The sequence below is a fragment of the Apium graveolens genome, unplaced genomic scaffold (genome assembly GCF_009905375.1).
Source record: "Apium graveolens cultivar Ventura unplaced genomic scaffold, ASM990537v1 ctg4809, whole genome shotgun sequence".
NCBI classification, from domain to species: domain Eukaryota; kingdom Viridiplantae; phylum Streptophyta; class Magnoliopsida; order Apiales; family Apiaceae; genus Apium; species Apium graveolens.
In genome coordinates, this window is record NW_027418697.1 from 22,040 (window position 1) to 34,950 (window position 12,911).

The following is a 12,911-nucleotide window of genomic DNA, read 5'->3' on the forward strand; positions in this document are numbered from 1 at the left end:
GCAAGAGTAGTTACAGGAAAGGAAGCAAGAGATAAAACTGGATTGGGAAGTGCTGATGAAAGAAGAATACAGAACACTACCAATGATCCAACTTCCTTGAGTAAACCAGGTATTGGAGCAACTCCTGAGAGATTGAATCAACTGGAATCTGTACAAATGGTTTACCATACCTACTTGAAAGAACACATCTTGTTGTACTTCATGACAGATGGTAGGGTTTATCATATAAGGCAAAATGCCATTCCTTTGAAGTATTTTGAAGAATTGGAGCATGTACTATTCTTACTTCAAGTGGATGACAGATTGACAGGAAGTGCTGCAAACTATTTGAAGGATCAGATTCTGAGACAGAAAAGACTTTATTCTGTTAAGTCTGATAACACATATGTTCCAAAGTACAGAGATCACAAGGGTGATATAGTTGAAATGAAACCCAAGATTGCTCAAATTATAACTACCTTTCTGGGTTACAGGGCTGTGGAATTCAATCTTGAGTCTGATAAATCTTATTTGATCAGACTAGATCAGGATATAAGAAAAGAAAAGATTAATGATCTCAGGGCTGCAATCTTTCAAATTGGTGAAGATAATGCAGAGCTTAAAGATGCTAAAAGGAGAATGATTGATGAACTTAGATATGCTGAGAGATGTTTGTTGAAGAACTATCTCAGATCTACTCCTGACATCAGAGAGATCAGAAGATGAAGCCAAGTCAAGATCTACAACTGCTTAAATTCTGATATTTGTACAGACTGAAGTTTTTATCAGAAGTTAAATATTGGTAAATCTTTAAGGACTGTAAGTTGTAGTTATCTAGTCTAATTCTCATGCATTTGTACTTAATGTTTTTTATATCATCAAATATCTGTTAAACTTGTATATTTTGCTAATTTACAAGTTGGGGGAGATTGTTAGATATATTTGATAATGTCATGGCTAATATGATTTATGTTTAGTTTTCAGATCTTACTTAAACATGATAAGTCAGTACTTACTTGAAGTCAGGACTTAAGGATATCAGTACTTATATTATTAGGAGATAATCATCAGAAGATGGATATCAGAACTTAAGTGCTGAAGTATGTTCAGATAAGGATAGTAGCTGATTAAAGGTAAGAAGATCAAGATAAACATAAGAAGAGATATGCATGAAGAAGGAGTTCTATGAAGAATAAAATACTTGGAAGAAAAGATATCTGATTGATATATTTTAAGAAGCAGAATTATATTCCATATCAATTAGCGATTATCTTGTAACTGTGTAGTATATAAACATAGACATAGGGTTTACACAAAAAGTGTTATCATATTCGAGAAGATTATTCATTGTAACCCTAGCAGCTCTCGTGATAATTATTCATCACTGAGAGGTAACAGTTCCATATTGTAGCAGAGTTTATTGTTTCAATAAAGTTTGTTTTCTGTTACTTGAAATATTAAAAGTTCGATTTGATTGTATTTATACACTGTATTCACCCCCTCTACAGTGTGTGAGACCTAACAAACTATTTGTATGTAGGGCAATTGACCAAAGCAAAGGATGCCATATTTTATGGAGTGGTGGTGCAAGATACTTGGCCACCATGACAGCTGGAGGTTATGAGATGGTGGTTGACTTAGAGGCACATAAATGTGCTTGCAAGAAATGGGAATTATCAGGTATCCCATGTTATCATGCTTGTGCATGCATAACATGGAGTAAAAAAGGTTATGAAACATTTATTCATCAATATTTTACTAAAGACCTTTTCTTGGAATGCTACAAATATATTGTTGAGCCTATCTGTGGTGAAGAGGAATGGACGGAGACCCCATATCCTAAACCTCTTCCACCATAGGTCAAGCCTCAAACAGGTAGGCCTAAAAATAAAAGGAGCAAGAAAAATGATGTGGTTGGTGTTGATGCAACTAGGTTGAAAATGCAACATACAACTGTTAAGTGCACCTATTGCACTGAGTATGGGAGTAAAGTGCACTTTATGTACTTATATTTTGGGTGTCAGACCACTTGCAATACTAACTTTCACTATCTCTCACTTGAAAACACCGCAGTAATAAAATTTTTACAGTTTGCGTGATTCCGTTAACTTCCACTAACTCCGTCTCTTTTTGCAGGGGTATGATTGTCATATCCTTATTACAACGGCTACATCAGTTATATATACACGCTTTTTACCCCAATTACATGTATATATCGAATTCTAAACCCTAATTAGAAAGTCACAATGGCCTCCTCCAATGTTGCTGCTGGTGAAGACTTGCTCGATGTCATGTGTGATTGTTACCGAATGAGTGTTATGAAGACTCGTTGGTTTGGAGTAAATGCAGGCAGGAGGTTCGGAGAATGTGGAGATGATAATTGCGGGTATCACAAGTGGATCGACCGACCACTTAGTGCTCGAGCTGTAGAGGTGATTGAAGAGCTACAACAAAGAAATATTGATGCGATCGACAAGCTCAGGCGGAGGATAGATCGAATGGTTGCAAGGCACCAAGCTCAGTTGGATAAGCTGAAGAGGAAAGAAGAATTTATAGTCATTGCAATGTTTGTCCTTTTCTCTCTCATGATGAACATGGTGCTGCAGTCATTGGGATAATTCAGTGTGGACGAGGAAGGTTACGACTCAATCGACGAGTAGAGGGGTAGACTAATGTTTAGTTTGCTTAAGTGTTTTAGTTTTATTTTCTATGCAATCAGTTTATTTTGTACTATGATCATTGTTATTGTAAACAAATCTAAGTGAAAGAATGTAGGGGTGGTTGTGTTTCCTAAAAAATCTTGTGTATTGTTCATTTCATTTCACTAGCCATATACCAGTATGAGCAATAAGAAGTCACTACAGTAATGGTATACAAAATGAAATGCATAAGTAATCAAGTGCCTTGACATAATCATTGTCTTGTGTCATTATATGATGTAATGTCAACTGTCTTAACACATACCAATTACATCCAAAAGTAAGGCATAAATAGTCATCAGATTACATCCAAAAGTAAGGCATAAATAGTCCAAGAATATAAAAAAACCACAGACAAACTTTCATAGTAAAGAAGTCATGAAAAATCTAAATCTTCCAAACTGGGTTGTCCTTAAGTTTGGACTGCATTTCTCTTCTCCTGGCCTGAATATTTTCATAGGTAGTGGTTGTGACATTGTTCCTGGTACTCACTGTCTTGGGCTGAATTCCAAGATGAGTGTTTGTTGACTTTTATTGACATTTCTTTGTCTTGAATACACCACCTTGGGTACCTTCACAGGATCCACCACCAACTTCTGGAATTGATTTGTCAAGAATTGGATCTTGCACAGGAGGAACATTTGTTTGTGTTTCAAGTGCCTTCTTCTTTGGGGTGTATTTCTGCCTTACTCTCACTATCTTTCTTGGTGATGTCGTTCTTCCTTGCACCTCATGAACTGATATGTCAGTCTGAGTCACATTTCTAGCTTCATGAGGAATAGGATTCTATACAGGAGAAATATCAGTTTGTCCAGTTGTGGGTGCCTCTGGTGCCTTCTTCTTGGGGATGTACTTCTTCCTTATCTTAACTGTCTTTTCACATCCATTTGCAATGTCTGAAGCCTAACACACATGGATAAACAGTCATTAGCACTACATGTGTGTGTTTACCAAATTATTGACAAAAAGGTTTGGTATTTACCTTTGCTGGACAGGTTCTTGTATTATGTCCATACTCAGGATGAAAGTGCACTTTATGTACTTATATTTTGGGTGTCAGATCACTTGCAATACTAACTTTCACTATCTCTCACTTGAAATACCGCAGTAATAAAATTTTTACAGTTTGCGTGATTCCGTTAACTTCTACTAACTCCGTCTCTTTTGCAGGGGTATGATTGTCATATCCTTATTACAACGCGACAATCATATTCTTCTGCCACTTTATTGAAAGAAAGAAGTTTCCATCTATGTCTCCCGCCTTTTAGAGAAGAAAGCAAAACTCTTTTTTCCCGCTAGAAGATCGTTGTTGCTGCTACAATGGCGTGGTTCATCAGAGATAGGAATGACAAAGATGCTTACCAGCCTCATGAAGGTCCTGATTACGGAGGTTAGTGTTCTAATTGAGAACTAGGGTTCTAATTGAAAAGGGGCTTTTTGTATTCTTGTACATATATGTTCGATTAGGGTTTTATTTTGTTAGAATATGAATTTATAGTTTAGTTTTGAATCTTTTTATCTGTTTAAAGTGTTGCATGTTCTTCGAGCTGTATTCATGTGGTCCTTTTCGTTTTTATACTAAAAAGTGATAAAAATATGTTTATGGTGGTCCCTTGTGTTTCATCAGGAGTGTACAAATAGTCAAAAATAATTGTTTTTTTGTATTTTAGGTTTTGTTCTGTACTATTAGGGTTTGCACTATTTTAAGTGTATAGAGTATGAATTTGTATGCAATTATTTCTTCATTTTCTTTGCAGAGTATCCAGGACTATTTAGTATTAAACTACACTATAGTGGAAAGTTTGAAGAGAACCCTGTGAGATATGTAGGTGGAGAAATTGATTTTGTTGACATGTGTGATAGTGACACTATGAGCCTTATAGAGTTAGGAAATATGTTAAGGGATTTTGGTGTATTAGGAGCACACACCTTGTTATATAAGTTACCAAAGACAGATATTTCTAGGGGTTTATGGCCTTTACAAAGTGATAGTGATATTGTTGAGATGTGTAAAATAATGCCTGCTGATAGAATGATATATGTTTATTCAGAGACCATGATACCTCTGAGTGTTGTTGATATTGATGGTGTACCTACCCAAGACTTTCAACCTTCACAGGATACGAACATTCAGTATGTTGAACCTATGAATAATGTTGAGGAAAATGTAGAACAAATGGGTGATGTTGAGGAAATGGTTGATGATGAAGGTGATTTACAGAGTGATGGGGACAGTGATGAGAAGTACATCCCAGATGAGCTAAGTGACTGCAGTTTTCATTCTGATTCCTCAAATTTAGACAGCACTGATGAGGAAGTATGCAACCACAAGAGTGAAAGACAGAAGAAGAGCAAGCAAAAAGCTAAGAAAAAAGGTAAGGACAAAACAACAGTCAATACAGCTGAGAAAGATGGCAAGGTCAAAAAAACTGATGAAGAAGGCAAGGCCAATGTGCAGATGGAGAAGGAAGCAGATAGTGTTAGTGAAGATGAAGAAGGGTATGCATCTGATGCTTCTAGTCATTTCATAGATAGTAAAGAAGAGAGGATGGCCTCTAATAGCACTGATGAGGATGAGATTCCTTATCCAGTATTCAACCCTAAGACAGACATGAAGGAACCCAAATTTTAGATTGGTATGCTATTTGCAACATCAAAAATGTTTAGAGATACAGTTAAAAAATAAGCTATACTGGAGAGGAGACCTATTAAGTAGTGCAGGAACTATGGAAGTAGGGTGAGGTTTATTTGTGAAGGGAAATGTGAGTGGAAGATATATGCCTCAAAGCCATAGAGGACAGACACCTACTAGATCAAGGTGTATAATCCTAAACACACATGCACACAGACTTTTCACCAGAAACAGATAAATTCAAGATGGATAGCTAACTATTATAAGGATGATATCAGAATGAATCCCACATGGCCCTTAGCCTCATTCCTACAGAAGGTGGTAAATGATTGGAACTTTCATGTTTCCATTTTTACAATAGGCAGGGCAAAGAAGAAGGCATTAGAGAAAATTAATGGGAACCATGTTGATCAGTATGGGAAGTTATGGGAGTATGGTAATGAGCTGCTGAAAGTCATGCCTGATAGCACTATCAAATTGATGACTGAAGAACATGAGGTGAGTGATAGTAGAAAGAGATTTAAGAGATTTTACATTTGTCTTGGGCCATTAAAAAGGGGATTTAGGGCTGGATGTAGGCCTCTCCTGGATTTGGATGGTTGTCACTAGTAAGGGCCATATGGGGGCCAATTACTAGCTGCTATAGGTACAGATGCCAATGATGGCATGTACCCCCTAGCTTGGGCCATAGTAGAAGCTGAAAATTCTGACAGTTGGAACTGGTTTTTGATGAATGTTAAAGAAGATTTGAATATAGAAAATGATGGAAGATGGGCATTCATATCAGATAAGCAGAAGGTAATTGCTTTAATCTTGTCTCAACTATACAGTACCATAGTCTCATTAATTGTGCACCTTCTAATACTATTTTTGCAGGGTCTGATTGATGCACTTGAAGCTGTTTTCCCCAATGTTGAGCACAGATTTTGTGTGATGTATCTCTATAGAAATATGTGGAAAGACCATAAAGGAATTGGAGTTAGAATGTTGTTGTGGTTGGCAGCTAGGGCCACCACTGACTATACTTTCAATAAACACATGGAGGAGCTAAAGAAGGTATATATAATCTATATTGTCTTTACTATCTGCCTTATCTATAACACATCTGATATGTTGTTGACATGGGCAGCTGTCAAAAAAATGCTATGACTGGTTAGCTGAGAAACCAAGAAGCCAATGGAGTAGGAGTGCTTTCAGAGCAATGCAAGAGTGACATTTTTGTCAACACCCACTGTGAAGTCTTCAACAGTAGCATCACAAAGTATAGGGATCTTCCTATAATATCAATGTTGAAAGCAATTCACAAAGATGTGATGAGGAGGATACAACAAAGGAGGGACAAAATGCAAAATAGCTATGCTCTGAACCCCATATATCCTAATGCCATGAGGAGGCTGAATAAGTAAGTACTTTTATCCTAATTACAGTGTTCTCTGTGTGTGTTTTTAAGTGACTTATATATGCAAAATAACTATTTATATGTAGGGCAATTGACCAAAGCAAAGGATGCCATGTTTTATGGAGTGGTGGTGCAAGATACTTGGTCACCATGACAGGTGGAGGTTATGAGATGGTCGTTGACTTGGAGGCACATAAATGTGCTTGCAAGAAATGGGAATTATCAGGTATCCCATGCTATCATGCTTGTGCATGCATAGCATGGAGTAAAAAAGGTTATGAACCATTTATTCATCAATGTTTTACTAAAGACCTCTTCTTGGAATGCTACAAATATATTGTTGAGCCTATCTGTGGTGAAGAGAAATGGACAGAGACCCCATATCCTAAACCTCTTCCACCAGAGGTCAAGCCTCAAACAGGTAGGCCTAAAAAGAAAAGGAGCAAGAAAAATGATGTGGTTGGTGTTGATGCAACTAGGTTGAAAAGGCAAAATACAACTGTTAAGTGCACCTATTGCACTGAGTATGGACATAATACAAGAACCTGTCCAGCAAAGGTAAATACCAAACCTTTTTGTCAATAATTTGGTAAACACACACATGTAGTGCTAATGACTGTTTATCCGTGTGTGTTAGACTTCAGACATTACAAATGGATGTGAAAAGACAGTTAAGATAATGAAGAAGTACATCCCCAAGAAGAAGGCACCAGAGGCACCCACAACTGGACAAACTGATATTCCTCCTGTACAGAATCCTATTCCTCATGAAGTTAGAAATGTGACTCAGACTGACATATCAGTTCATGAGGTGCAAGGAAGAAGGACATCACCAAGAAAGATAGTGAGAGTAAGGCAGAAGTACACCCCAAAGAAGAAGGCACCTGAAACACTCTGAGTAGTTAATTCTTGTTATGTATTAAAATTACAAATGATTGGAGTTTATAAATTCTTTGAAGATCATATTTTGAAATGGTGTTCTTGTGTTGTACTTGCATCGGTTGTCTAGAGAATGTCATTTTGTCCTAATGCTCATTAGGGACAGATTAACTTTATCGGAGGTTGTTTTTATTATCTATCGTATACTTATTAAACTAGTGATTGTGGTTTTTTGTATATGACTGGAGATTGGTTTATATTCAATTGTCCTTATTGATAGGAATTGTGTTTTCCTGTTCACAAGTTTAGAGAATGGTTTTTTTTTCCATTTTGCTGATCGATCAGCTAACCATATAGATAATTTTTTTGTAAAAAGCGCAGGATGGGCCCTGCTCTCTTTTCATAAAAAATTCTTGCTGCAATTACATGAAGGAGGGAGTTTGTTAAGGTATAAAATACTTTAACATTGCTAATGAATTTACAAAAAGAATTGAAATCAATAGTAATTGTGATATCCACACATGCTGTAGACATTCCTTGGTTGATTGCAAGTACTAGAATCCTATAACAATGGTCATTTTTCCTTGTTTGTTTTAAACATTCATGTCATTTCAAAAATTTCTGCCGAACCACATTCCTCAACAGTTTCATCTCAACTCCCCACCTTATTTGGCACCTCCACTTCTACCTTATTTGGGTGGATATCAATTTTATTATAAAATTTATTATATTCTTTTTAACTTTGCTTATTTAATATATTATATTTTTATGATTTACATAACTTAGATGAGGATGTAGTTAATAATATAATTTTATTAAAAAATTTAATATCAATTTTACAAAATTCTATAAGAATTACCTAAATTTAATATAAGATATTTTAAAAAAAATAAGTATATACAATACTACTCCCTCCGTCCCCCTGTATTCTTTACTTACTTTTGCCTCATGCTTGACATGCACTTTAAGGCTACTATAAAATATAGTTCTATAATTTTTTTTTAGAATTTTCTTTTTCTGTATAAAAGTTTAAACATTATATTTTTATTTAAAAGAAAAAAATATTTAAAATTATTTAGGGAACCATATTTTACGGTAGCCTTAAAATGCGTATCGATCCCCCGTCCCCCAATGTAAACAACCCACCGGGACGGAGGGAGTATAACATAATAATACTATGAAGTAGAAAAATTTAATATCATTAAATTAAAAAAGTATTAATTTTATCATTCAGAAATTTTTTATATTAATTTAACAAACAATATTACTAGTTCAATATTCAGATTAATACCCCGTTCAAAATTATAATCGTTCAGAAATTATTATTCAGATTTAAATTTAACAAATAAGAATGAAGAAATTTAGCTTGAGCTTCCGTCGAATTCTTGCTTAAAAAATAATTCAGCTTGCCGTTAAGTTCAGAAGCTTGTGAAGGGGGCTATGTACCTAGATAACAGGGGAGAGCACGGTTCGGTTCGGCTCGGTCTTTTAATAAAATCGGAACCGAAACCGAAGATCATCGGTTTTAAAAATTGGAAACCGCAACCGAATCACCGGTTTCGGTTTCGGTTTCAAAAGTCCCGGTTCGGTTCTAATTTATCGGTTTCGGTTTTAAAACCGGTTACGACTTGAATAAAAAAAGTTCACTTCATGCGATTAAATTCATTATCCATCGCATATTTTTCCATTAGCAGATTGTAAACCCTGCCTAATGCGGGTAAAACACAACATTCAATTAATACAAAACCTGCTACACGATTATCTTGACTCTCATTTTTGGATCTTAGCTAATGATATCTTGATTCTCACATTCTGGTTAATATTGACATTTCAAAGACACTGCTAACTAGTCATTACTCAGAGCCTAAAACTAAATTTCAACTAACATTGAACTATTGGTTATAGTTAACACCTTATCAATATGTTATGCTGCAGTATCAATTGCCAATCAATTTGAACTAATTCCATGTCAATTTATCTCCAAATTACATTTATTTTTTACTTTTGGACTACAACACAAGTCAATGAAATGATCTCGCATTTATTATTGATATAATACATATGTTTATTTATTAATATTTATAATAATCGGTTCGGTTTCGGTTTTATCGGTCCGGTTTAACTCCAAAACCGGAACCGGACTATTTGTAGCGGTTCGGTTTTTCGGTTTCTCGGTTTTAATTCGGTTCAGTTTTAATCGGTTCAATTTTAGTCGGTTTTTATCGGTTTCGGTTCGGTTTCGGATTCATTTCAGTTTTTCTGCTCAGCCCTACTAGATATGACAATACTGGTATACAAATATGTGAATATGATACGAAATGACACGAATCAGTAGTGTTTGAGTTTGAAAAATTAGTATACGAACACGAAAGTACATGGACACGAAAAAACACGAATATAATCAGTATTGGGTCTGAGTTTCCAATATAGGTACACGACACGGAACGAAAGTACACGAAAATAAATAAATAATTATATTTTAAAAAATATATAATATACATATATATATAATAAATACCTAATGTGAATTTTACCTATTATAAATAACGTATATTTAATTGTAAATATTAAAATATATATTATTATTCATTGACTACATAAGTGAGCAATTCACAATTTAATTATTTATTACATTTTTTAATAATTAATATTCTTCGTATATAATCCGTGTACTTTAGTATACTAAAACGGGTAAACACGAATAGATTAGTTCGAGTTAGTGTCAGCAAATTGGCATACGAATGTAAATCTGGGTCGGTTCGGGTTTAAGATTTGGTACACAAAAACACGAAAGTACAAGGAATATTTGTTCCGTTATCTGGTCTATATGTACCTTGTTAATGCTTAAAATAAAAGAGGTGTGAATGGGGCTATGTACCTTGTGAATAAAATGAAAGAAATATCAGTTATTGAAAAATTTAGTTTGTTAAAATTCTTAAAGATAATTATGTTTTAATTAAAAAATAAATTTTAACTCACATCAATAATAAACAAATTATCTTTATTTTAATACCGAACAAATTCAATTAATTATATTCAAATTTATTTTAGTTTAATTCAATGATAAAAATACATATTATTTTATTTTAGCTGGTATAGTTATTTCTTATATTAATTTTTATTTATCATGAATCGTTTGTAAAAAGATTTTTAACCCGGATGAATAGCATGTATTGATTTATTTTAGTCCGACGCAATTATACTGAATCATCTCTATTTTCATTTTATTAAAATAGTTTTGGATATTATAGAAATTGAAAAAAAAAAACTCATAATTATATAAATCCAAACATCTTACACACATATTTGTAATCAAATTTTTAATATTCCGACTATTAGGGTCGGATTGCAGTTATTCCACAATCCTAAGCCTATATTATATCTAACAACAAATTAGGTAGACTTTAATTTTTTCTAACACGGATTAATAATATAAAAATTACCTTTAATTTTATTTTTAGGGTAAATTAATAATATACATTATTTTGTTTTAGCTTATGACCCGTTATATCAATCATCTAATTACAATTAGTTTATTTTTAATTTTATTTTAGCTCTGATTAAATATTATTTAATTTTAAATTGAATAGATAACATATTTTGTTTTATTCTGATGATATTATATCGACCAACGCATTATGTTGTAGCCCGGTTTGATAAAATATTTTTTAGCTAGATCGGTAGTATTATTATATTGTTTTTTTAGCCTGATGACATTATATCGATCAAACGAATTTACTTTCAAATTTTTATTAGTCATTATTATTTTATTTTAATCTGAGCAACTTATTATATTTAAACTTTTATATTCTTTATTTTAACAATTTCTACAGGTTCAGGGCTCGAATCCCGTGAACAACATATTATATTATATTATTTATTTTCAGTCAAGTCTCAAATTATCACAAAACATCCTCTATTTGGTAATCAGTTGTTCAGTACAGTCGTTTGATATGACAAATAACAACCATCAGATCTAAAGTCAGATAGATGGGAATCGTTGGATGCAATAATAAAATAATATTTAAACTGCTCTCATGGATCCAAAGTTCGAACTCCGTCAACAACTTATTATATTTAAATTTTTATATTCTTTATTTTAACAATTTCCATAGGTTGAGGGCTTGAGTCCCGTGAATAACAAATAATATTATATTATTTATTTTCAGTCAAGTCTCAAATTATCACATAATATTTATTATTAGAACTTATCATTTTCTTCAATTTATTTTTCAACTATTGAATATATATATCAAAATATAATAATTTTAAGATATAATTATATTATTAAAAATCATTCAAGTGTTAAAAGCAATCCGTGCATCGCACGGGTCATAAGCTAGTATACAATAATAACCGCAATGGCGTATAATTTGGTATACCCATTTTTTGATTGTTTTGGTTATCCCCATTTATGACCGTTGGATCTTTTTAATCAAGTGATCATGACCGTTAAATTCAAATACTAAAAAAATATACACTACTCATGCTCCTAGGTTCAAACCCCGCCAACAACAAATATTTATATTATTATTTATACACCACTAAAACTTCCAGGTTCAAATCCCACCAGCATCAAATATTTATATTATTATTTATACACTATCCAATATTCAGGTTCGAATCCCGCTAACAATAAATATCTATATTATTATTTATAAATATATTAATAAGATAATGATCTAAAAAATTATTATAATTTTAAATAATATAAAAATATTAATGAAGACACGTGTATCGCATGGATTGTAAGGTTAGTTTCTATAATATGAAAATCTAGGCCTCAATATTTTAGCAACTTAAAATATTGATACCCGTCGGAACTGATGGATTAACTTACCGATTAGAAGGAATTAATGGGAAGGATGAGTAGGATAAATTTTTAATATTTTAATATTGTTTTAGGTTAAATGATTGTTATTTTATATTTTATTTCGTGATGACCTCGCCCTAGTTCACAATAGTGTATAAAATAGTGTATAAAATAGTGTGTCAAAATTTCAAGACAATACCTTAGCACGTGGTTTGATTCATACGGGATTTATCATTAACAGCATGCATTTGATCATATATAATATTATATAAAATAAGTAAAGTTTAACCAACATAAATTTTAGCAATAATAAACTAGACATGATCTGATCTAATAATAAACGAGACAGTACCTTGACCATGGTTTTATTCATGTGAAACTTACATTTACCCTGAAATTTCCCGTTTTTGAAACATTATTATGCATAACTATTGCCTGTAAATTATGCGCAACGATCACGTGACTTCTCCGATGATTATGGTTCAACAGATTTTGAATTATGATTATCTC

General features: G+C 33.2%; 2 protein-coding genes across 2 annotated transcripts; both read left to right on the top strand.

Moving 5' to 3' along the window:
- The first annotated feature begins 2,225 nt into the window (after positions 1 to 2,225).
- On the top strand, positions 2,226 to 2,597 carry LOC141702234 (uncharacterized). Its single transcript, XM_074505927.1, has one exon. The coding sequence runs from the start codon at positions 2,226 to 2,228 to the stop codon at positions 2,595 to 2,597; it is 372 nt and encodes a 123-aa protein (XP_074362028.1).
- A 2,992-nt stretch (positions 2,598 to 5,589) lies between these two features.
- Positions 5,590 to 7,607, top strand: LOC141702235 (uncharacterized). Its single transcript, XM_074505928.1, has 6 exons — positions 5,590 to 5,908; positions 5,990 to 6,108; positions 6,187 to 6,366; positions 6,468 to 6,712; positions 6,796 to 7,267; positions 7,347 to 7,607. Exons 1-6 carry the CDS (start codon positions 5,590 to 5,592, stop codon positions 7,605 to 7,607), a joined length of 1,596 nt encoding a protein of 531 aa, XP_074362029.1.
- The last annotated feature ends 5,304 nt before the right edge of the window (positions 7,608 to 12,911 follow it).

Bases quoted from the DNA above. Each gene is read 5' to 3' on its own strand.
- LOC141702235 (XM_074505928.1), top strand. From the start codon at position 5,590: ATGAATCCCACATGGCCCTTAGCCTCATTCCTACAGAAGGTGGTAAAT. The intron at 6,367-6,467 runs GTATATATAATC...ATGACTGGTTAG, and splicing joins ACATGGAGGAGCTAAAGAAG to CTGAGAAACCAAGAAGCCAA. The intron at 6,713-6,795 runs GTAAGTACTTTT...ATTTATATGTAG, and splicing joins GCCATGAGGAGGCTGAATAA to GGCAATTGACCAAAGCAAAG.
- LOC141702234 (XM_074505927.1), top strand. From the start codon at position 2,226: ATGGCCTCCTCCAATGTTGCTGCTGGTGAAGACTTGCTCGATGTCATG.